Source organism: Hyperoodon ampullatus, assembly GCF_949752795.1.
Source record: "Hyperoodon ampullatus genome assembly, chromosome: 17".
NCBI lineage: Eukaryota > Metazoa > Chordata > Mammalia > Artiodactyla > Ziphiidae > Hyperoodon > Hyperoodon ampullatus.
The window spans coordinates 13377032-13401262 of NC_136930.1; the positions used below are offsets into that span (position 1 = coordinate 13377032).

At 39.2% G+C, this 24231-nt stretch overlaps 1 protein-coding gene across 1 annotated transcript in view; it reads left to right on the forward strand.

Annotated features, from left to right (window-relative positions):
- The window catches only part of LOC307065742 (uncharacterized protein C8orf34 homolog), a gene marked incomplete at both ends in the record, with an annotated part of 318281 nt that overhangs the window by 180613 nt on the left and 113437 nt on the right, over positions 1-24231 (forward strand). The window contains 1 exon segment of the mRNA XM_079722662.1: positions 7635-7770. Within this exon segment, the coding sequence (XP_079578788.1) occupies positions 7635-7770 (136 nt within the window).

Sequence of the window (24231 nt, forward strand, 5' to 3'; positions counted from 1 at the left end):
TCTAATTTCTTATATGTTTTCTTAACATTTGTTTTATTTTTTTAATAATTCACTCAGCATATATAACATCTGTTTAAAATATTTGACCAAATCAGCTCTATCGACGTAAATCAACCAAACAGTTGCAATACAGGGAAAAACTGCCATATAATTCTTGTGTAACCCATCACTGAATCACTGTGAAGGGACTTGTGTTTGGAAAGCTTTTAATTTTTGTTCCTAGAAACAGATGTGAAAATTCACTCGTATCCCACATTGTCTAGTTCAAGCAGCTGTAAATTATTTCATGGATTACACTTGAATGAAATGAAAGTCCTGGGATTATTTCATCTAGGCAGCTGTTATTTCCTTAAATTAAATGAAAACAATTCTTTGCTTGATTAATTCTTCGTTATTTGGATTGCATAAAGTGCTCATGTCTTTAGTCATAACTTAGTTCATTTTTCTCTATAGTAACCTGTGATTCAAAAGATGCATCACAAGTTTACCGGCTACCTTTAAAAATAAATTACTGCTTTGGGCTTTCTATTATGAAAAAGAATAAATATGGTACTCTTCTTTTAAATATAATATTCATATAATGCACACATTTCACTTGTAAAGAAAGTTAGACATAAGAAATGTCACTGCTTGATTTTAACTGCTGGGCTGATAATTCTATCAGCTTTTCTCAGCCATATGGTCTATAGCTTCATTCCACACTCCATTACTCCAGACTTGCCCTTCTAACTGCCTACCAAATATCCATATGGATATCTTGACGATAGCTCCATCTAAGCATGTGTGAAACCAAAGATGTTATCTCTTCCTATATTCCCTGAAAGTGGTAATATGGAGAAACCTGCAAGGATTTCACATGCAATCATTCAGGACAACCTGTTGAATCTTCCTCTGAAATTACCTTCTGATGCATTTTTCTCTTGTTACTGTTACTTCCTTACCCCAGGCCCTCAGCAGCTGATACATCCATTATGGAGGATACAGGCTTTTTCCCGCCTCAACTCCTTGTTTCCAGTTTTCACTTTGCCAAATGGCTATAGGCAAGTACCACACATGTATTCCTTCAAAAACCAATTTTCCAAAAGCCAATTCCACATAAAGATCAACTTGTCAATTAGTTAATTAACCAAATTTATCAAATTATACAAAAATCTTCTCTTGAGACAGGTGTCTGATTAAGTGCTCTGAGTGACATCTCAGGGGAGCTCAGGCCTATCATGTGCAGAAAAAAAAAAGTCTTGTAGTCAGCAAATATCAGTGAATGCCTACCCTGTGCTAGACATACTCCTAAGACAGTGAGATTACAATAGTAAGTGAGAAAAACTTATTTCCTATCTCTAGTTATCAGAAAAGCAATTTTGTAAATTTAGAAAATTGTTTATTTCAATAAGTACATCTACAATGATCTCTATAAAACACAGATTCAATGACTCTATCTCCCTTCATCATCTGAGACTAAACTCTTTTCCAGTATTACATTCTTCTATCCCTATACATCTCAAGTTATGGTCATATAGCTGTATAACTTTCTCTGATATACTATGTCCCTTCAAATCTCTGCTTTTTCATGTTCTTACATCCCTCTGAAGAGTCCTTTACCACCTGGTCTGGCTTGTATACTTCTACTCAACTGTTACCTAATTATTCAACTTCCTAATAATTCCTTTATCATTTAGGTTTCAGTTAGAAAACTCAAACTAATCTACATGATTAAAATAGAATACTGTCAAGTGCTGACATAATATTTGGCAGTTTCATGGGTTTGTTTTTAACTTCAGTTAGTTGATTTTTCATATGTTTTCCATAACATATAAAACATTTATTTTTGTTTTTTTTTTTCTGGGATAGAGCTGATCACATTACATTATTCACATATGTATTACATATACATTATGTATCATGTATATGTATCACATATACATTACTTCTTAACTAGACATTAACAGTCACTACAGAGTTTGACTTCAAAGTATCAAAATAGAACAAGTGTATTTTTTAAAATTCCCATGAGGTTATTTTTACATAATCTTTCTCTACCACTGTTACCTTAAGAATCATGAGATTCCTTGATGAAAAAAATATTACTGCTTGCTTCAGAGAAATTTCTAGTTGGCTAGAGTCTCTCCTTAATATTACTGACTTTGGGAACTCTGATATCTCTTCCGTGAGACAGACCTTTAGGTATTTGAAGTTTGCCATTTGTGGAGATGTGCATTTAGCTTGGGGAGCATATTTGACTTTCTCTGCTTGGTTCTGAGTTGGGCAAAAGGAGGGGATCTGGCCTCTATGAACCAGGTCCAGAGTGCTTTGGGCCAACTGCTGCAGAGGTTGTGATTTGGCTTCACTGATCGTTTCCATCAGAGGCTGTGGGTCTCTGTTCTAATGTCATATATGATCTTCCCATTGTCTTTTTGTACGTTCAGTCTCTCACTCCTCTCTTTTAGTCATTCTCTCCCTGGCAGGAAGTTGGCCAAAAGACAAGACTCAAGATCCAAGTCTTCACTGCTTCATGATAGTCGACTTGTCTCCATAGTCAGTTTTATCACAAGAGCTTCTTAATCTTTTCGGTGTTGTGTTAAAATGGTGATCATCTGTTGAGAGAGTGGCTGCATAAAAGCATATAAGACTCTGGATAGAGTTCAGTGGACTGGCATCATGACCACTATGACAAAAACAAGAGTAATTAAAAGTGTGTTTAAGATGCTTCAGAACCAAGAACCCAAATTATCCAACCAAGGCTAGGAGAACAATCCCACAGGTCATAAAGATCAGCCTTGGTCAGCCAGGTAGCTTTTTCCTTAAAGTGATAGATAGCCTTTTCTACCTTACCTGTTTCATTGAGCCAAGTATAGCAAGAACTATTAGCAATTGCACAGGTACTATCGTGACTAGTGAACAGGAAATCTAGATTGTCCATCACTGCTCTTGCCAAGGAATTGAGACTGATCTGTATTCCGTCTAAGGTAGAGGTGATATTATCTATAACTTCTGCCAGAATTAAAATGATCTATGTCTCATAGCCTTTTGTTTGTATGATTCTTATTACTGGAAGCACTGCTTTGATTGTTTGCATAAACAATAAATCAGTAACACCCCCAGGTAAAGTGCCTAAATAGTTGAGGGTAACCTCATTTGGGAGTGCACATCTGAATTTCCTGCTTTGATGACTTTAGAATTAAGGTGTCTGTGTGCAGATAAGTTTTGGAATACTGTTTCTAAAGTGCATGAAATATTAATTTGAGACAAGCCAGACTAGCCATTCTGGTTGCAGAGGAAGTAGTATCTGGTAGGAATACATGGATATCCAGGAAAAAGGAAATTATTCATGGCATGAAGTTGAAACCAAGACCTTACATTAGCCTGTTTACACATTTGTATCTATATTAGTCTCTTCCAGATACTAAGTAATTGGCCCATCAGTTTAGGAAATTCTGAATTCAAATTTAGAATTACCTAGGGTCTAATTGATAGATCATAATAATTTTTTCTTTTTCTGTGAGAGGGCGTTGCTAGGAAAGTAGCAAATGACCTTGTTTAAGGTCATTTGTCCACGTAAGTGCAAGTGAAATGCCATTGGCTGTAATTCTCTTTGATCTCATTTGTTGAGACTGGAAATAGCCCTAGGTTTTTACCATGAAGGTCTGGTGAGGAATGGCATATCCAGCAATCAGTAAGCTTGAAGGGTACTATTTGGGAAATCTGAGATTGGTGTTATAATAATTATGCTCTGATCTAACAATTTTAGTAAGAAGGGAATAAAAGAAGGGCCATTATGGGTGGGTGATAACCAGAGGTCTATAGAAATTAGAAGAAGAATGTAAATAAGCAGATAAAAAACAAAATAGCAATTAGGCAAGGGTTTTGGTCCAATATCTTGTGCAGAAGCTGTCCACTATCTGAGGTCATCGGGTTGTTCTGAGGATCTTGGGTCATCTGTCTACTGTGAAGACCAGCTGCTTCTAGAGAATCTTCATGTTGAGGTCCCCTATTAGAGCAGGCTTCCAATTTTGTTGGTTCTGGATTGTTTCTTTAGTTATAAAATGTGAGCCCAGGGATTTACTCCAGGGAGCTTTCCTTCTGTATTTGTTGTTAACAATATCTGATAGAATCCCTTCCAATGAGGTTCAAGAGCAACTTTTCTCTGTTGTATCTCCCAACAGATGAAATCTTACAGTTGAATGTCATGAAGAGGCTGTTTAAGATGTTTGAGTGCAACCTTAACCTGTTAGTGATAGGACTGAGTATAGTCCGTGAGTCTCTTGCAACATTTTGCGATGTCTACATGCATCAGGGAAGAGTATAGTATTGTAGGTAAAATCCTGATGCACTTGGGCCTTCCAGTAACTAGTTCACAGGGAAATAAACAATGTGTTCTCTAGGAGTGGACCATATTGGCATAAGGGTAGGTGGGAGTACCTTTGACCAAGGGAGCTCAAGGGTTTCTGAAAGTTTTATTAATTTTATTTGAAGATGTCATTGATTCTTTTCACCTTTCAGAAGTTTGTAGGTGATAAGAGCAGTGTGGTTTCTGAGTAAAGGGTAATACTTTCCAGAGTTTTTTAAAAAATAATATTTCTTGTGAAGTGTGTGTCTTGGTCACTTGATATGAAAGTTTATATTCCCAAGATTGGAATCACAAAATCGACCAGCTTTTTAGCAACTGTAAAGATTATAGCTTTTTGGCAAAGAGATGTTTAAACTCACCCTGAAATTATATAGACATTCAATAACTAAAATATATTCAAATCTCATGAAAAGTGGAAGCTATATAAAATACATCATGAGGTGTTCAAAGGGCCTTCGAAGCTTTGGTTCCTGGTCATTTCCCACATTCACAGGTTCTCTAGAGTTATGCTATTGACAAGTCCACATGACTTAAAAATGACCTCAGCTGTCTTTTTGGGCTTCCCTGGTGGCACAGTGGTTGAGAGTCTGCCTGCCGATGCAGGGGACACGGGTTCATGTCCCGGTCCGGGAAGATCCCACATGCCGCAGAGCGGCTGGGCCCATGAGCCATGGCCGCTGAGCCTGCGTGTCCAGAGCCTGTGCTCCGCAACGGGAGAGGCCACAGCAGGGAGAGGCCCACATACCGCAAAGAAGAAAAAAAAAAAGGCCTAAGCTGTCTTTTTAAAGTTTCCCCAGCCATGTTGATTTAAGATAGTAACCAATTTATCTGTACCATGATGAGTAGTTTCATGGAGAAATTTAGCTAATATCTATTTGAAACCATCTAGTGCCACCAAGCAGCTGTCTTGGGAGCACCAGAGGTGATCTGAGTGAAGCTAGAACCGCTTTTTTTTTCCATTTTTCTTTTCAAAATGAGGGGCTAAATATTGATATTTTATAATGGTTTCTTTGAATTCCTTTAAGGATTCATCCTTTAAGAGTTTAGATAGGATCAAAACCATTCTTAAGGCTGCTTCTTTGGCAAAATGATCTGCTGGAGTATTTCTTTTAGCTTCCATGTTATTTCTTTTTTACAGCAGCTACCTCTTTATGAAGTAAGAGTGCATCTAAAAGTGTGTTAAACATCTTGTCCATTTTTGATGGGGGTTCCAGCAGAGATGACCCTTTGTTTCCAAAACATCCCAAAGTCATGGTTTTTTTAAAAAAAGCATGCCTGATATATATTTACTCTGTGGTCTTTGGCTAGTTGACAAGCTGAAGGAAGTGCAGTGGCTTTGCCCTTTGGGCTGATTTTTCCCTCGGGTAGAGGACTGCATTCTACAAGCAAGCTTAAATTGGTGTTAGCATGTTCTGCTCCAGTTTCAAGTTTTGAGGTATGATCTGTCAACAAATAACATTAGGTCAGAGTTTTCAATGGGAGTCCTTAAAAACACTGAGTGAGGTATAGCAAGTTCCTAACTGAGCTAAGAAAATGTTAAGGTTCCCTTCCCCTGGTGGGGGGGAGGAGGGTGGGCAAGTCAGGGTGTCTCAGTGGTGAATAGTAGTGTGAGGGGGAGAGACTAACAGAATCTCATGGGAGGCTAATTAGCTAACTGAAAAGTGTTGTGTGTTCTCAGGCAGTAGTACTGTCTGTGCCGCGTGGCATGAGGAGCCATGAGAAGAGATGGGCGCTTGTAACTAGTTAAGCAGAAGCAGCGAGTTTGGAAGGGGTTACCCCACAACAAGGGGACTATACGTTTACAACCAGGTCAAGGTGATGAGTTTTTTTTGGCTCTCATGAAGTTAAGTTGAACCTCTAAGGACACACCCAGATTGCTCATATGCAAGTAGATGAAAGGATTTCATTTGGGGTTGCCTGTGGAGGTAGTGTGTTGACTAATCTTCTTCAGATAACCGAAGGTCTGTTTATGATTTAGACTAGTCACAATCTCAGGAAAATTTGACACTTGTTTGCCATATTCATTTGTTAGAAACAAAATTCAGCTGAGGAGATGATTCATGAATCAGGCAGCATCCAATCTAGCAGGAAGAAAGGAACTCCAAGGAGCTGTACAAAATTGAAGGTTTTTATAGACAGAAGGCAGTGGATGCAGGAAGCTATACTAGCCAACAACAGGTTGGTGGTGGCAAGGTCACTTTCCTTTAGGGGACAGCAGGGGTCTATTAGGCAAGTTAACTCACTAGTGCTGACCAGGTGATTCCTGATTGTTTAGGATTCCATTGCTGAGAGAGCTTAAACTGTGATTAAATTAAGTATCAGTTTGGTAACGTGGGCTTAGCATAAGCAACTTCGTTATGGGCCTGTTGTCTTATTTTTAACACAGTTAGAAATCCTCTCGATTGTTTTGTGAGAGGTCTAAGATGTTTGGATAGTCTACAGCCTTATCAGGAAAGAGCGATTTCCCTTCTTATATAGGTAGTAACCTCAATCGTGGATTATGTTTTGGCAAAATTATAATTTACCTTTTGAAACTTTATGTCCCTCTTTTGCTAAGGCTGAGAGCAAGTAAATAGAATCCTTTTTACAAGATTCCTTATCCTCTGAATAAAGCAGGAGATCATGTACAAATTGCATCAGGACTAAATTACAAGAGAAACAGACTTTTTAAGTGTTGATTGAGGGCTTGGAAAAAATAGGAGGCTTCAGTGAACATCTGGGGGTGTGACTATCCCGGTATACTATTGTCCTCCCAAGGTGCAGACAAAAAGGAATGGTTTAAAATGAAAAAAGAGAAGGCTTCAGGTATATTCTGATTGGAGGGTGTTGGATGGGGAAGCTCAAGGCAGGCAAATTAGAAATGAATGACCTTGTGTAATTGGTTTGGGAGCATGATTTGTCTTCCTCTGGATTGTTCTTAGTTGGAAGGGGGCAGTCACTGACTAACTCCTGACCATTTGGGGCCAATTGCTGTAGAGATTATGGTTGACTTCTGTGGGTGGTTACAGCAGAAGTTGTGGATCCACGTCCCACAGTCATATATGGTCTGTCCATCATGCAGACAGATTCATCTCTCACCATTTTGCTCCTGTAAATCTTCTCATCTAATTTTCTCCAACTACATCTAGAAATAATTTGAAAACTAACTGATGCATGAGGTAAGATTTTTGCAAAGTGGAAATATAATGTTTTGCTAACCAACTACTGGCAGATATCTGAAAACCTGGACTTTTCTCCTTCATTCTCTTAGAGTTAATGTTTTTCTCTGCAATTGTTTATGTTGTTACAGAGGATCTTGATGATTTAAGAATGGAGGGAGTGACTACCCTGGTGCCTTCTGGGAACAAATTTAACCAAGGTCGAGCTACTCACTCTGCTGAACCCCAGGCCAAAGTCACACTGAACATCTGTTCAAGGTGTGCCAGGTAAAGCAAATAATAGGTATATCTTTGTATAAACATGATATTGATTTTTTTAAATCTAAGATCTTGATGCAATGGGTGTACCCCTCTGGGTTAAGAAAATCTTTTCCTCCTGGTTCTCTTTTGTGCTGACCTTGACAAGGGAGTTAGTTGTACAGTTTATCCTTGTGCCCAGTGCCACTCAGACCGACAATGAATCAAAGAGTTTAGATTGTCTTTACTTCACAGCTGGAGACTATTTTAAGGCTTTCTGTCTCTGAATTTCATTTGCTGTCTGCCCTTCTGTTCCTTTTCAAAGGAAGATTCAAGGGGCTCTGAAAGTTCAAAGCCAGTCTCAAGCACCTGCATACAGGACAGTTTGCCCAGGTACAGTTTTAGATCTGATATTATTGGCCTCTTAACATGCTCCTCATCCTATTCACCTCCTGGAAAGAATTTAATCAGCTTGATGCTTTTCAGTTTTGGCAGCTGAAAGCAATCCTAGCATACACTGTATGTGGCCAGAGAAGTAGCTTAAGTTACTGCCAAGTCAGCTCCCAGTGCTGGTCTAGCAGAAACTCACCAAATAGCTAGAATTCATTCTTTTGTAGGAACAAAATCTCATTTGCAAAGAGGCTTTTAAGCCTGTTTAAATGATAAAACAAGCCTTCTAACCCTTATGTAAATGGTGCAGATTAGCAAGAACAATGCACTGGCTGGCCAGTTTTATCTCCTTTTCTTTATGTCTCTGCTGTTCTATTGTACAGTTTGAGAGGGGATTAGCGGCTTGGAACTGGGTGGGGGGGAAGTGTAGGAAAATCAAATCAGATTTTTGTAGCTTTTCCTTGCCTTTACCCCTTTGGAATTTTAATTTTAATTGTCATAGGCTTAGAAGAATAAAAAGAAATAGAAATGAAAATAAATAGAAAATCAGGGGATATTATTTGAGACCATTAAGAGAAATGGCATAGCACAGTGAAAACACCAATGGAAACGTTGCTTCAGACAAGTAATATTTGGGTGGATTGATTTTTCAGTTAGGGCTGTGAAGAAACCGGCTAATATTTATGTGATGATATTTAGGCATCCTGAGTGTGCAAGGTCATCTATGGAAGAGTTGTTTGGCAGTTTAAAAGAACTTTATAGTATATTTGTACATTTACAGTTTGACTGGAGAGGGCTTGGTGCTTGGTCCTTGGTCCTTCATATTATTTGTAGAAGCTTGGGATATGAGGTGTTTTCTTTCTGAAAAGAAATTCTATGCAAATGGTATGTTTTATTAAAGTATTGAGGATCTGAATTGGCAAAGGGCCAAACCCATTCATAACCCTAAATTATTTACATTTAGCTTCCCAGTGATAAGTTAGATTATAAATTACAAGCCACCTGCATTTAAGGTAAACTCCTAACTGAAATTTTTGAATATTCAATTGAATAATAAATTACATTTATTGTATTCTTTCTATGTTACCAAGGTACACAGCTAGTGAGTGGCAAAACACAGTTTCAAACCCCAGCAATATAGCTTGACAGTCTGCCTGCTTAGTCGTTTCGTTTTTTTGCTAAACACCAAGCTATTGTCTGAAGTTGAAGAAGAAAGCCTAAAATAGATAGAAATGATGAGCTACAAAGAGATTTCGGTGTCTGAAATGCTGTGAGTTCATGATTGCCTTGATGGAGAATAAGGCAATACTGTACTTTCAAAAGCAAGATTGATTCAGGGAAATCAATGGAAGAAGTATGGTGGAAGACACTAGGCTGTTGAGTTTAGAGTAGCTGCTGTAGCCAGAGTTTACAGTGGAAGAAAAACTAATATCAGTTGTCAAAAACTATGAGGAACCTGAAAATTTACTCTATTTGCAACCTAATACTGTTTTATGATGCTGGCAAAAGACATGAAACTCCTGGGTCAGAGACCAAGGACTTACTACTCATGACAGTAACAGCTGTCAGAGTATTAGCATTTTCATTGGTTCCTGAGCCACAAATCTCATGGGATGATACACAGAGGACAGCAGGTTACAGTATATGAGAGGAACGCTGAGTTTAGGAAACCTGAATATTTTATATGAAGTTAGCACTGCTCTAGAGAGAGACCCCATATCTATCTTCCAAGGCTGTTTGCTATACAAACATCCCCAAACAGATTGTTGGAAAGAAAGGCTGTCAGTGTCTCTGCTCATAAGATATGCAGACACGTGAGAGATTCACGGAGAATTGTCTCCCAGTACTATTTAGAGTGGACTACCTCGGTGATGCATTGATGTAGTTATCAGAGTTTTCTGCAGTTAGTTGTCAAACATCAACTTGTGTTGCTGGCTCACCTCTTCTAGTTACAAGTAAGGCTTTTAGGACCGTGAGAATTAGACTTTTTAAGCCACGGCTGAGCTGTTATCTGAGGCAGAAGTCAGAAACTGGAGGACTGGGGGTAGTGTCCAGTTTTGTATCCACATAATATTTTAAAAATACCACTGGAGGGGACCTTTAAGATGGCGGAGGAGTAAGACGTGGAGATCATCTTCCTCCCCACAAATACATCAAAAATACATCTACATGTGGAACAACACCTACAGAACACCTACTGAATGCAGGCAGAAGACCTCAGACTTCCCAAAAGGCAAGAAACTCCCCACATACCTGCGTAAGGCAAAAGAAAAAAGAAAAAACAGAGACAAAAGGATAGGGACGGGAACTGCCCCTCTGGGAGGGAGCTGTGAAGGAGGAAAGGTTTCCACACACTAGGAAGCCCCTTCACTGGTGGAGATGAGGGGAGGGCGGGGGAAAGCTTCAGAGCCACAGAGGAGAGCACAGCAACAGGGGTGCAGAGGGCAAAGTGGAGAGATTCCTGCACAAAGGATCGGCGCCGACCAGCACTCACCAGCCCGAGAGGCTTGTCTGCTCACCTGCCGGGGCAGGCGGGGGCTGGGAGCTGAGGTTCGGGCCTCAGAGGTCGGATCCCAGGGAGAGGACTGGGGTTGGCTGCCTGAACACAGCCTGAAGGGGCTAGTGTGCCACGGCTAGCTGGGAGGGAGTCCGGGAAAAAGTCTGGAGCTGCCGAAGAGACAAGAGACTTCTTCTTACCCCTTTGTTTCCTGGTGCATGAGGAGAGGGGATTAAGAGCGCCGCCTAAAGGAGCTCCAGAGACGGGCGCGAGCCGCGGCTAACAGCGCGGACCCCAGAGACGGGCATGAGATGCTAAGGCTGCTGTTGCCGCCACCAAGAAGTCTGTGTGCGAGCACAGGTCACTATCCACACCTCCCCTCCTGGGAGCTTGTGCAGCCCGCCACTGCCAGGGTCCTGTGATCCAGGGACAACTTCCCCGGGAGAACGCACGGCGTGCCTCAGGCTGTTCCAACGTCATGCCAGCCTCTGCCGCCCCAGGCTCGTCCAACATTCCGTACACCTCCCTCCCCCCTAATCAGCTGCTCCTTTAACCCCGTCTTGTCTGGGCCAAGAACAAACTCCAGAAGTTGACCTACATGCAAAGGCGGGGCCGAATCCAAAGCTGAACCCCCGGGAGCTGTGCGAACAAAGAAGAGAAAGGGAAATCTCTCCCAGCAGCCTCAGGAGCAGCGGATTAAATCTCCACAATCAAATTGATGTACCTGCATCTGTGGAATACCTGAATAGACAACGAATCATCCCAAAATTGAGGCGGTGGACTTCGGGAGCAACTGTAGACTTCGGGTTTGCTTTCTGCATCTAATTTGTTTTTACTTTTATGTTTATTTTAGTTTAGTATTTAGAGCTAATTATCATTGGTAGATTTGTTTATTGATTTGGTTGCTGTCCTCCTTTATATATATATTTTTTTCTTTTTTCCTTTTTCTCTTTTTGTGAGTGTGTATTTGTATGCTTCTTTGTGTGATTTTGTCTGTATAGGTTTAGTTTTACCATTTCTCCTAGGGTTCTGTCTGTCTGTTTTGGGGGGGAGGGTTTAGTATAGTTTTTAGCGCTTGTATTCATTGGGTGATTTGTTTATTGGTTTGGTTGCTCTTTTCTTTTTTTATTACTTTTTAATTTTAATAATTCATTTTTATTTTTTATTTTAATAACTTTTATTTTATCTTATTTTTTGTTTCTTTTTTTTTCCTCTTTTTTCTTCTGAGCTGTGTGGCTGACATGGTCTTTGTGCTTTGGCTGGGTATCAGGCCTGAGCCTCTGAGGTGGGAGAGCAGAGTTCAGGACATTGCTCCACCAGAGACCTCCCGACCAACGTAATATCAATCGGTGAGAGCTCTCCCAGAGATCTCCATCTCAACACTAAGACCCAGCTCCACTCAACCACCAGCTAGCTACAGTGCTGGACACCCTATACCAAACAACTAGCAAGACAGGAACACAATCCCACCCATTAGCAGAAAGGTTGCCTAAAATCATAAGTTCACAGACACCCCAAAACACACCACCAGATGCGATCCTACCCACCAGACACAGTCCTACCCACCAGAAAGACAAGATCCAACCTCATCCACCAGAACACAGGTACCAGTTCCCTCCACCAGGAAGCCTACACAACCCACTAAAACAACCTTACCCACTGAGGGCAGACCCAAAAACAATGGGGACTATGAACCTGCAGCCTGCAAAAAGGAGACCCCAAACACAGTAAGTTAAGGAAAATGAGAAGATACACAGCAGATGAAGGAGCGAGGTAAAAACACACCAGACCAAACAAATGAAGAGGAAATAGGCAGTCTACCTGAAAAAGAATTCAAAGTAATGAGAGTAAAATGATCCAAAATCTTGGAAATAGAATGGAGAAAATACAAGAAACGTTTAACAAGCACCTAGAAGAACTAAAGAGCAAACAAACAATGATGAACAACACAATAAATGAAATTAAAAATTCTCTAGAAGGAATCAATAGCAGAATAACTGAGGCAGAAGAACAGATAAGTGACCTGGAAGATAAAATAGTGGAAATAACTACCACAGAGCAGAATAAAGAAAAAAGAATGAAAAGAATTGAGGACAGTTTCAGATACCTCTGGGACAACATTAAATGCACCAACATTCGAACTATAGGGGTCCCAGAAGAAGAAGAGAAAAAGAAAGGGACTGAGAAAATATTTGAAGAGATTATAGTTGAAAACTTCCCAAATATGGGAAAGGAAATAGTTAATCAAGTCCAGGAAGTGCAGAGAGTCCCATACAGGATACATCCAAGAAGAAACATGCCAAGACACATATTAATCAAACTATAAAGATTAAATAGAAAAAATATTAAAAGCAGCAAGGGAAAAGCAACAAATAACATACAAGGGAATCCGCATAAGGTTAAACACTGATCTTAAAGCAGAAGCTCTGCAAGCCAGAAGGGAGTGGCAGGACATATTTAAAGTCATGAAAGGGAAAAAACCTACAACCAAGATTACTCTACGCAGCAAGGGTCTCATTCAGATTCAATGGAGAAATTAAAACCTTTACAGACAAGCAAAAGGTAAGAGAATTCAGCACCACCAAACCAGCTTTACAACAAATGCTAAAGGAACTTCTCTAAGCAGGAAACACAAGAGAATGAAAAGACCTATAATTAAAAATCCAAAACAATTAAGAAAATGGTAATAGGAACATACATATCAATAATTACCTTAAATGTAAATAGATTAAATGCTCCAACCAAAAGACATGGACTGGTTGAATGGATACAAAAACAAGACCTGAATATATACTGTCTACAAGAGACCCACTTCAGACCTAGGGACACATCCAGACTGAAAGTGAGGGGATGGAAAAAGATATTCCATGCAAATGGAAATCAAAAGAAAGCTGGATTAGCAATTCTCATATCAGACAAAATAGACTTTAAAATAAAGACTATTACAAGAGACAAAGAAGGACACTACATAATGATCAAGGGATCAATCCAAGAAGAGGTATAACAATTGTAAATATTTATGCACCCAACAGAGGAGCACCTCAGTTCATAAGGCAAATGCTAACAGCCCTAAAAGAGGAAATCAACAGTAACACAATCATAGTAGGGGACTTTAACACCCCACTTTCACCAATGGACGGATCATCCAAAATGAATATAAATAAGGAAACACAAGCTTTAAATGATACATTAAATAAGATGGACTTAACTGATATTTATAGGACATTCCATCCAAAAACAACAGAATACACTTTCTTCTCAAGTGCTCATGGAGCATTCTCCAGGATAGATCATATCTTGGATCACAAATCAAGCCTCGGTAAACTTAAGAAAACTGAAATTATATCAGGAATCTTTTCTGACCACAACGCTATGAGACTAGGTATCAATTACAGGAAAACAACTGTAAAAAATACAAACACACGGAACTTAAGCAATACACTACTAAAGAAACAATAGAACTACCATACGATCCAGCAATCCCACTACTGGGCATATACCGTGAGAAAACCATAATTCAAAGAGTTATGTACCACAATGTTCATTGCAGCTCTATTTACAATAGCCAGGACATGGAAGCAACCTAAGTGTCCATCGACAGATGAATGGATAAAGAAGATGTGGCACATATATACAGTGGACTATTACTCAGCCATAAAAAAAACAAAATTGAGTTATTTATAGTGAGGTGGATGGACCTAGAGACTGTCATACAGATTGAAGTAAGTCAGCAAAACAAATACTGTTTGCTAACTCATATATATGGAATCTAAAAAAAAACCAAAAAAAAAAAAAAATGGTTCTGAAAAACCTAGGGGCAGGAGAGGAATAAAGATGCAGACAAAGAGAATGGACTTAAGGACACGGGGAGGGGGAAGGGTAAACTGGGATGAAGTGAGAGAATGGTATGGACATATATACTCTACCAAATGTAAAACAGATAGCTAGTGGGAAGCAGCCGCATAACACAGGGAGATCAGCTCGGTGCTTTGTGACCACCTAGAGGGGTGGGATAAGGAGGGTGGGAGGGAGACGCAAGAGGGAGGGGATATGGGGATAAAAGTATAGTATAGCTGATTCACTTTGTTATACAGCAGAAACTAACACACCATTGTAAAGCAATTATACTCCAATAAAGTTGTTAAAAAATAAATAAATAAAAATACCACTGGATTAATTTCTCATTTACATGAAAGTTGGGGTTTCTGTCTTCTCTTCAGAATGCACACACGTGACAACACTGGGCCCACATTCTCTAATGGTTTTACAGATGCAGCTTCCCTCTTGAGTCCCTTAAACCCAGTTGTGCTTTAGTTTACCTCTGGTTATCTTTCCCACTTCCCTCATTTACTCCACCTATCTGAAATCTGTAGGTCTTTGTTTGTAACCTCTGACTTGTAGAAACCCTAGAACTCCAAAGATAAGCAGGGAATCAGTACTGGAGGGTGCAGTTTGAGGTACATGGCCAGGCCACTGGGAGAGGAATCTGGTGCCTAGAAGGGGCGGATCGTGGTCTCTCAGGGTTTCAGGTTAAGGGGTAGGGTATCAGGTTATGGGGTAGTCAGGCTGTAGTCTTACAGTGACCAGGTAATCCTTCAGAAGTCAGATGGAGTGAGCTGGTCAGAAACCTAGCACTGCGGACTAGACCAACATGGAGAAAATGATTGCTTCATTTAGAGAACTGTGCCCATTCCCACTGCTGTCTTTGTGCGCACTGGTACCCAGCCTGGAAGATAATGAGAGATTATATGGGATTCATAGTGGAAGCCCAGACATTGGATTTGGGGCCTTGGACCAAGATTTAAGTCCAGATCTCACTGGATTGGAGACAGTATGGTGCTAATGGATAAACTGGATAATTTATGTTAAGTTATATCAGGTACTTACCAACACCTTTCAAGAATTTACAACAAAGGTAGAATAGAAAGACCACCTACTTTCAAGTCTGACAAAGCGATCTAACATTCATACTCTAAATTACCTAGTATGTCATCTTGGGGATAATTACGCAAAGATTAAGAAAATCTGATCCCTTGTCTGTGAAATAGAGTTCACCTATTCCTGGAGATAAACTCTAAGGATGACTGAGAGTGCCGAGCAGGATAATGTATGCAAAGGCAGCCAGCAAAGTGTTCACAGTGCATGGCTGTCAAGGAACTGGGGGTTTCTCATCTCTTTCTCCCCACTCATTGGGATAATTACCATGTAAATACTTAAGCAGTTTAAAATACTTCAAGTTTTTTCCCATCTTTTAGAAAGGCCCACATTAAAGTACTCAGGTATTGAAAGAAAAAGCCTCATTTTCCTGACATTCAGGAAATTTTCTCCTGTGTTAGGCTTGTGACTGACCCGGGGAGAAAACTGTTGTCCATTGTCGAGGACAATAAGGCAGTGTAGGGTGGCAGTGTTTTTGTTGGTTTGTTTCTTAGAGTTTCACGGTCAAGAAATCATTTTTCCCATAGAACTGGAGGGGTAAAATATAAGTAAGTTTAATAGATGTGTTGTGATCTTGAAATACTACCGTAGCCCCAAGATACCCAAGAGTCACTGAGACTCAAGTGATGTTCAGAGTTTCTGCAAAGAACCCATCAATGATCAAGTTAGTGAAAAGAGGTGCAGTCTACTCTTTAAATTGTCATTTTCCTCAATCTCTTTTTTTCAAATACTGCACCGCTCATGAGCTACTTACAGAGTCACAGTATCCAGAAGTGAGTTTGCATATATGTCCAGAACATTATTGCTTTTATCCAGCTGAGGGCGTACAGCCAAAGGCCACAGAGCCCTTCTCGTTCAGAACCTGACTGGAATACAATGATCTGTAATGAGACTAATACATTCTGCTGGGAACGATTGAGGGATGTAAGATATACATGACCATTGGAAGGACTTCCGCTTTCCAAGAGATCAGAAAAAGAGGAATTCAGCCCACATTAAATTGCTGTGTAAAGTTTTATGTGCAACAAAGTGACACAGTTTGTAAATTGTGACACAGTTTTAAATTGTAATAAAAAGATTACAATTTTTTTTCATAAATATTTCACACATGGTTAGAAAAGTGCAGATGGAAGAAAGCTTATATTTTCAAGCTGGAAAATTATTCCAGGGTAATATTACTCCCATACCTCTTAGTGACCTTAATCTGATGTGGACATTGCTGCAATCTGTGTGATTTAAACAAAGAGATGACATCATTTGGCAAGTGGAAATATGCATAGTTAATAGATGTCTGACCACCAAGATGTATGAAGACTCTAACCCAGAATATCTCAATTTTCCCTTCAGATCATAAGGGAAAGAAGCCATTACAAAATAACAATTTTAAGTAAACAAAGAATTTTCTCTGTAGGATAGAGCAGTGTCCTTCTAATTGCTGATTTTTTACATTACAAGGTAGATTTTTAATATATTCAGCAAGTGTCGTCACTTGACTTTTAGAAGATTCTATTCCTATGGCTAAAAATCCTTGAATAGCATGGACAAAATAAGTTTAATTTGTTGCCTAGGAGTCACACTAAGTCATATCAACTAAAAAGTAAAATGTTAGTAGGCCAGTAATGCAAATTATCAGTAATTATCAGAAGAACTTTTGTGGGTTTAAAAAATAGTGGTTTGCAAAATTGTGAGTTTCAAATTGAATTTCTCTATTAAATTTCCTGAATTTTCTTTTTAAGATAACAGTTAAGATATCAATAACAAGCAGACAAATGCTGATACCAAGGCACCGAATTACTATTTCAGTGAAGTTTATAAGCCATTTTTCTGGGAAGACCACCCATTAATTCTGTCTACGCACTGCCATTATCTTGTTTTTGTGGACTCCTGCCAGGGCATTCCGGGTGGTAAGATGCTATTTGTTTTTGATTGTGCAAGTGTTTGCATTCATTCATGCCTAATATCAATAGTGCACAAAAAGGAACGGAAAGCCATTTTAAAAGAAATTGGATTATAGAGAACATACAGTGATACTGGCTCAGAAACTACAGCAGGAGACTCTTAGGAGAAACTTGTTTCCAGACAGCCTGCTGATTTTTCACCGATTTGCTTCATGTCATTGTACCAAAAATTGTTCGTCATTTCTCCTAAACACCATCTGCTTCTGCTTTATCAAATAAACATAAAACTAAACTCAGTAGAATTGGTGATAGGATGCTGAAGAAAAGAAGACTGTCAGAGCTTGTAAATGTGAACGAATTTCAAACTATACATTTAGGATTACTAGTTGACTTGAGAAAACCTACGTAATTAATCATACATTATATATTGTTTCACTTCCCTATGCATTTTTTCTTTTTTTTTTTCAACTATTTTTATAAGGTTTATTTTCAGCAAGTTCCCATTGGGAAAAAAGGTGAGCAAAACTGACGTAAAGGAAAATAGATAAGGACAAAAAGTACTGCTATCATTTGTTTAAGGTTAAAAGTTTTCCATAAAATTGACTTCTACGCCTACAGGATTAAAGGTCCCATTTGAGTGATGAATACAGTGCACCACCTACTGCCATGTTTTAAGTGACAAAAATGTTTAATTTGAACCGAAATGAATTATGGAAGACTCACTCTGTGTCAAGTACTGTGATAAACTCTGGAAATAAAAATTAATACCTCTGACCACTAGGAACTTACATTCTGGCTGGAAACAGACTTGGAAAAAATAAGTGCAACCCAAAATATCAGATGGTGATAGTGCTATAGAAAAAATAAATCATGGTAAAATGGCTCAGCTATGCAGCTGTGATTGATTGTTATTTTATAGGGGCTGTTGCTTTGGGAAAATCAATACCCTTGGAGAGATTGATATATAGTTTTCATTGTTCATTCTATGTGAAGGAAGAAATGAGACCAACACACACCAGCCAGAAACTGGGGACCACTTCATCTCAGTTCTAAACACATTAACGTCATAGTTTTTCTTTTATTTATAAATTGATACAAGATCCTCCCCTTCTTCACTTCTTGTAGTGGTTGCTTTGTGATTCGTAGGGGAGGGAGGGCGTTGGATGCAAGCACTTGGGTGCATATGCACACAAACACACACATCATCTAAAAAACCATTTTCTTGTTATGTGACAAAGAGCTGCAGCTTTAAAGCAATAGAGACTAGGGTTGGAATCTCAGCTTGCCCACTGAACAACTTTGGGAAATCACTTAACATCTCTCAACCTCAATTTCTCATTTATAATGGCCGTAATCATTTCTGCCCGTGGGATCATAGTGGACTAGAGTGGCTAGCTCAGTTTCAAGCATAGAGTCTACTCTGGGAAAAAAGTATTTCAAGATAAAAATAATTATATACATTTCCCAAAAAAGTTAAATATGCATTTGAAATTCAGGGAAGTCACATGATGTGCTGAGACAAACAAAAGGAGCATCAAGTTCAAGGTCTATGAAAATGTTCAAGGTTTAGGGAGTAGAATATTACGGGTAATATTGGTTGATCTTGCACTAAATACATAGAAGTGTTTTGATTATAGAGACTTTTTCTCATCATTTTCCTCATAATTCCTCTCTCTGTGCCTGTACCAGTCTACATATTTATTTTATCTGTCTATTCATCCATCCTATAAACCCTTTCCAAGATCATAATGTAAGAGACGCTTGAAGGAAATGGATAGCAGGAGAGGCAGGGAAAGATGATCTTCTAGTCGTCTTTGCTAAGCAGCAGCAGCCTTGAATGACAGCCAAAAAACTGTGAACCCCACAGTCTGTATTAGTACACTGGTTTTCAAGTTCCTACCAGAACACCTGAGGTTATTTTTTCGGCATCTCCATTTAGTTTGTCAAGCCTGCTGTGGTCTTCAATCGGGGTAACCTCTTTTTCCTTTATAGACTTTTTTGGGTCTTTCATATCATCTGTGCTTTATAGAAGAGTCCTTTTGGGGTAAGCCGCCCAGAGAATAAGCATCTTAGCATTAGGGAATGGGAACAGCATATTGCCTGGAGAAAGTCAATGTTGTCAGTTTGCAGGTGGGAGAAGATTTCTAACTTTCCAATGGGACGTTAAGTAGTACCCATGGACTGGCTTCCCCACATCCTAACAGGTACAGTAGGGCAGCACACACAGTAAGAAGTAACTGTGTTAGGAACAAATAAAGTATCAATATTTGTTCTTGTCGATTCACCCTGCCTCCTTTACCCAATGTGTCCCTGAAAAGGATGCCTGAACCAGCTGAAGGAGGTGGACCAGCACTTCATTCCTGTTGAGAAGACAAAGCACAAACTGGGAGAAAATATTTGCCAAGACATATTTGATAAAGGACTGTTATCCAAAATACACAAATAACTCTTAAATCTCAACAATAAAAACACTAACAGCTCAATTAAAAAATGGGTCAGGGCTTCCCTGGTGGCGCAGTGGTTGAGAGTCCGCCTGCCGATGCAGGGGACACGGGTTCGTGCCCCGGTCCGGGAAGATCCCACATGCCGCGGAGCGGCTGGGCCCGTGAGCCATGGCCGCTGAGCCTGCGCGTCCGGAGCCTGTGCTCCGCAGCGGGAGAGGCCACAGCAGTGAGAGGCCCGCGTACCGCAAAAAAAAAAAAAAAAAAAAAAAAAAAAAAAAATGGGTCAAATACCTGAACAGACACATCACTGAAGATATACAGATGGCAAATAAGTATATGAAAAGATGCTCCACATCATGTGTCATCAGGGAAATGCAAATTAAAACAAAAATGATATGCCACTACACACCTATTAAAATGGCCAAAATCTGGAATTCTGAACACCAAATGCTGATGAGAATGTGGAGCAATAAGAACTCTCATTCATTGCTGTTGGGAATCAAAAACGGTCCAGCCAGTTTAAAGATAGTTTGTTACTTTCTTACAAAACTAAACAGACTCTTACCATAGGATCCAGTAACCACCCAAATGAGTTGAAAATTACACCCATATGTAAACCTGCATGTGGGTGTTTGTTGTAGCTTTATTCATAATTGCTAAAATTTGGAAGCAACCAAGATATTCTTCAGTAGGTGTTGGATAAATAAACTGTGGTACATCCAGACAATGGACTATAATTCAGTGTTAAAAAAGAAATGAGCTATCAAGCCATAAAAAAGGCACAGATGAAACTTAAATGCTTATTACTAAGTGAAAGAAGCCAATCTGAAAAGGCTAAACACCATATGATTCCAATTATGTGACATTCTGGAAAACACAAAACTATGGAGACAATAAAAAAGATTAGTGGTTGCCAGAGGTAGGGTGGGTTGGAAGAGATGAACAGATAAAGCACAGAGGATGTTAATGCACTGCAAATACTCAGTGTGATGCCATATGATAAATACATGTCATTATTCATTTGTCCAAACCCTAAAGACTGAACAACACCAAGAGTGAACCCTAATGCACACTATGGACTTCGGGTGATTATAATGTATCAATGCTGGTTCATCAGTTGTAACAAAGGTACTACTCTGGTGGAGATGTTGGCAGTGGGGGAGGCTACACATTTGTGGAGGCAACGAGGTAATGGGAAATCTCTGTACCTTCCTCTCAATTTTGCTGTGAACCTTAAACTGTTCTAAAAAATTGTTTTAGTAAGTTTTTAAAACAAATGAAAACAAAATGCGTCCATTATTTATGGGATGGTTGACTGTATCACTTATAAATTACGTTAACTTATTGCTTATTTGTTTAAAGATTTGCTTTTTCTTGCAGAAAGGATAATTTAACAGCAAAAGAAGAGAACTCACAGAACTCATAGTGATAGTTATCACAGGATAAAAAAAAGCCTTTCAGAGCCAACATATGATTGATTTTCTTTGCAAATAATAAAATAAAAGCACACCTCCCTGTTTGTTTAAAGCCTTGTGGGCTTATTTAAGTATATACATAATAAATAACAAACTCAAAAACTTATATTCCTTTGGTCCATCAAAATATAAATATTTCTTAATGATTACCAAATGACTTTATGCCTTAAAAGAAAAAACTTCATGGAAATATGTGTTACTTTCTCTTTTTAAAATGAATCAAATCAAACAAGAACCAAAGCTGTGCAAATTAGACATTTCTTCCCTGATTTCCAAACCCTTAATTTCAGTTTTAGGAAATGACTTGTTAAACAGAAAATTAATGCCAACAGTTCAGTTTTTATCTCAGTGGTTATAGATTTTTTTCTTTTCTATACCAGATTTTCCTGCTGAGTTAAGTCTAGTAACAGCTGTTGTTGTACAGCGAATTGATCAAATTCAGTCAGTATTTTTTGAATGTCTACCTTGTGCAAGGAACCATGGAACTAACTACAGAAAAAATAAGACCTTATCTAGGGGTTTTCCTGGTTGTCCAGTGGTTAAGACTGTCTTTCCACTGCAAGGGGTATGGGTTCGATCCCTGGTCAGGGAACTAGGATACCACAGGGTGCATCCTCCCCAAAACAAACAAACAAAAAAAAGACCTTATCTAGCCTGTAGTCTCATAGGCTAGATGTGATAAATACTCCAATGACTATAATTCAAAAATTGACATAATCATCAGTGTTCTGGATCCACTTAACTCATTTTTATTAATGAAAAACATTTTACACCAATATTTTTATCAATTATCCTAACAAGTGGATAGGTGCTTATATTTAAGCCAATTTTCTAGTCACTAGAGGATTACTAGATAACTAAAAAGAAAACTGTCCAGGTGAATGTTTCTGCTTAGGATGAAGGAACCTGAATTCTCTATCAAAACTAACCAGCGGGCTTCCCTGGTGGCGCAGTGGTTGAGAGTCCACCTGCCGATGCAGGGGACATGGGTTCGTGCCCCGGTCTGGGAAGATCCCACATGCCGCGGAGCGGCTGGGCCCATGGGCCATGGCCGCTGAGCCTGCGCGTCCGGAGCCTGTGCTCCGCAACGGGAGAGGCCACAACGGTGAGAGGCCCACATACCGCAAAAAAAACAAAAAAAAAACCTAACCACACTTTGAAAGAGATTTCACAAAAATATAAAAACAAATCACATTATGACAGTTTTAATTCAGCTAAATAAAATCAGAGGAGAAAATGAAATGCCCCTCTGACACATTTAGCAGTGCAAAGCGGAAATTTTAGGTGGTAGTTACATAGTAATTTAGAAATAATTGAGAGCTCAGAAATTCTAGAAAATAATAATATAGATATTAAATAGATAATCAAGGAATATCCTTTTAATTTAAAGTATAAAGGTATAAAAAAGATCAATTTTTTCTATATGTCAATATATAGCTACTATATTTAGTCTTAAAGACACATTTTTTTTTGAAACGCCATTAAAAATTGTCTTTGGGTCTAACTACCAAGTTGTCCAACACAGGAGAAACATCAAATTTTCCTCAGCTCAATGGTTCAAGAAAATAGGAGGATTTAGGGCGTTTATATTGGAAAAGAATAAATGGGGCTATGCATTTTTGAAGGACAATCCCATGGAAGAAAAAATATACTTGTTTTTTTTGCTCCAAAAGGCAGTACTGGCATTAAACTGAAGGACACACAGGCTTTACTTCAACACGAGAAAGGACAGTGGGACACTGGAGTGGTAGAAAATGGACCAATCTGACTCCCATCAAGTGTGAGTGCTTTATTGCTTGAATTATACAAGCAGATACTAAATAACTATCTGATGGAGGGCCTGTGTGGAGTAAGAGATTGGGCAAGGTGACCTAGTAGGCAGACCTTCCAGAACTGGGAGAAAGAAATTCCTGTTGTTTATAAGCCACCCAGTCAGGTATTTTGTCATAGCAGCCTGAATGGACTAAGACAATGCTGTATCCATCTTTTTGAGCTATGAAGAGAGCTCTGAACTGAGCTTGAATTCATACATCTATCACTTGCTGGCCCAGTTCTTCCAGTCCAAACTGTTGGGTTCCTTAGTATATCAACAGGTCTTTTAGAGTTCCAAGGCAGAGATGCAGGCAGCTCATTGGAATGATGGACCATTATGTCAGAGTGAATTCTCATCTCAGAGCACTGTCACTTCAGGGCTCCTTTTCCCAACTCTGGGATGGGTTTCTGGTTTTCCAAAGATTGAGAAAGCTGCTTTTCATTGTTGAGGACAGGTAACAAGAGCTTAATAACCTGCCTAACCACTGTTTACTCAGCAGCCATGCCTCCCAGATATAGGGTTAGAGCTGACTGCTTTGGCAACTTTCAGGATGATGGAGCTTCTGTATGGAAAGCAGACTGCTGTCCTCCTTGGTCAGCAGCTCTCCCTTCTGTATTGTCTCCACAGTTTCCTGGTGTTAAATAACAAAAATTCAACTGAGTAGATTTTAAAGATCTAATTGGCTTTATTGAACAATTCGCGAATTAAACATCCATCAAGTAGAAAAGAGTTTTGAGGAGCAGTGCAATGTGGAAGGCTTTTATAGGTGGGAGGGGGAAGGGAAGAGGAGAGAGCAGATTACCTCTTCTTCCTTTAAGGGACAGAGAGGGCCTGTGGGGCAGGTTACCTCATTGGTGCCAACCAGAAAATTCCAGACTGGTTAAGATTACATTCCTAGGGGAAGTTGAAACTGCAATTGTTAGGTATTAAGTTTTGCTTTGGTGTCTTATGCTTTAGCACAAGAGACTCTGTTTGGAGCTTGTTGTTTCCTTTTTAATAATTTCCCTCTTTTGATCAAAATCTCAGCTTAACTAAGAGA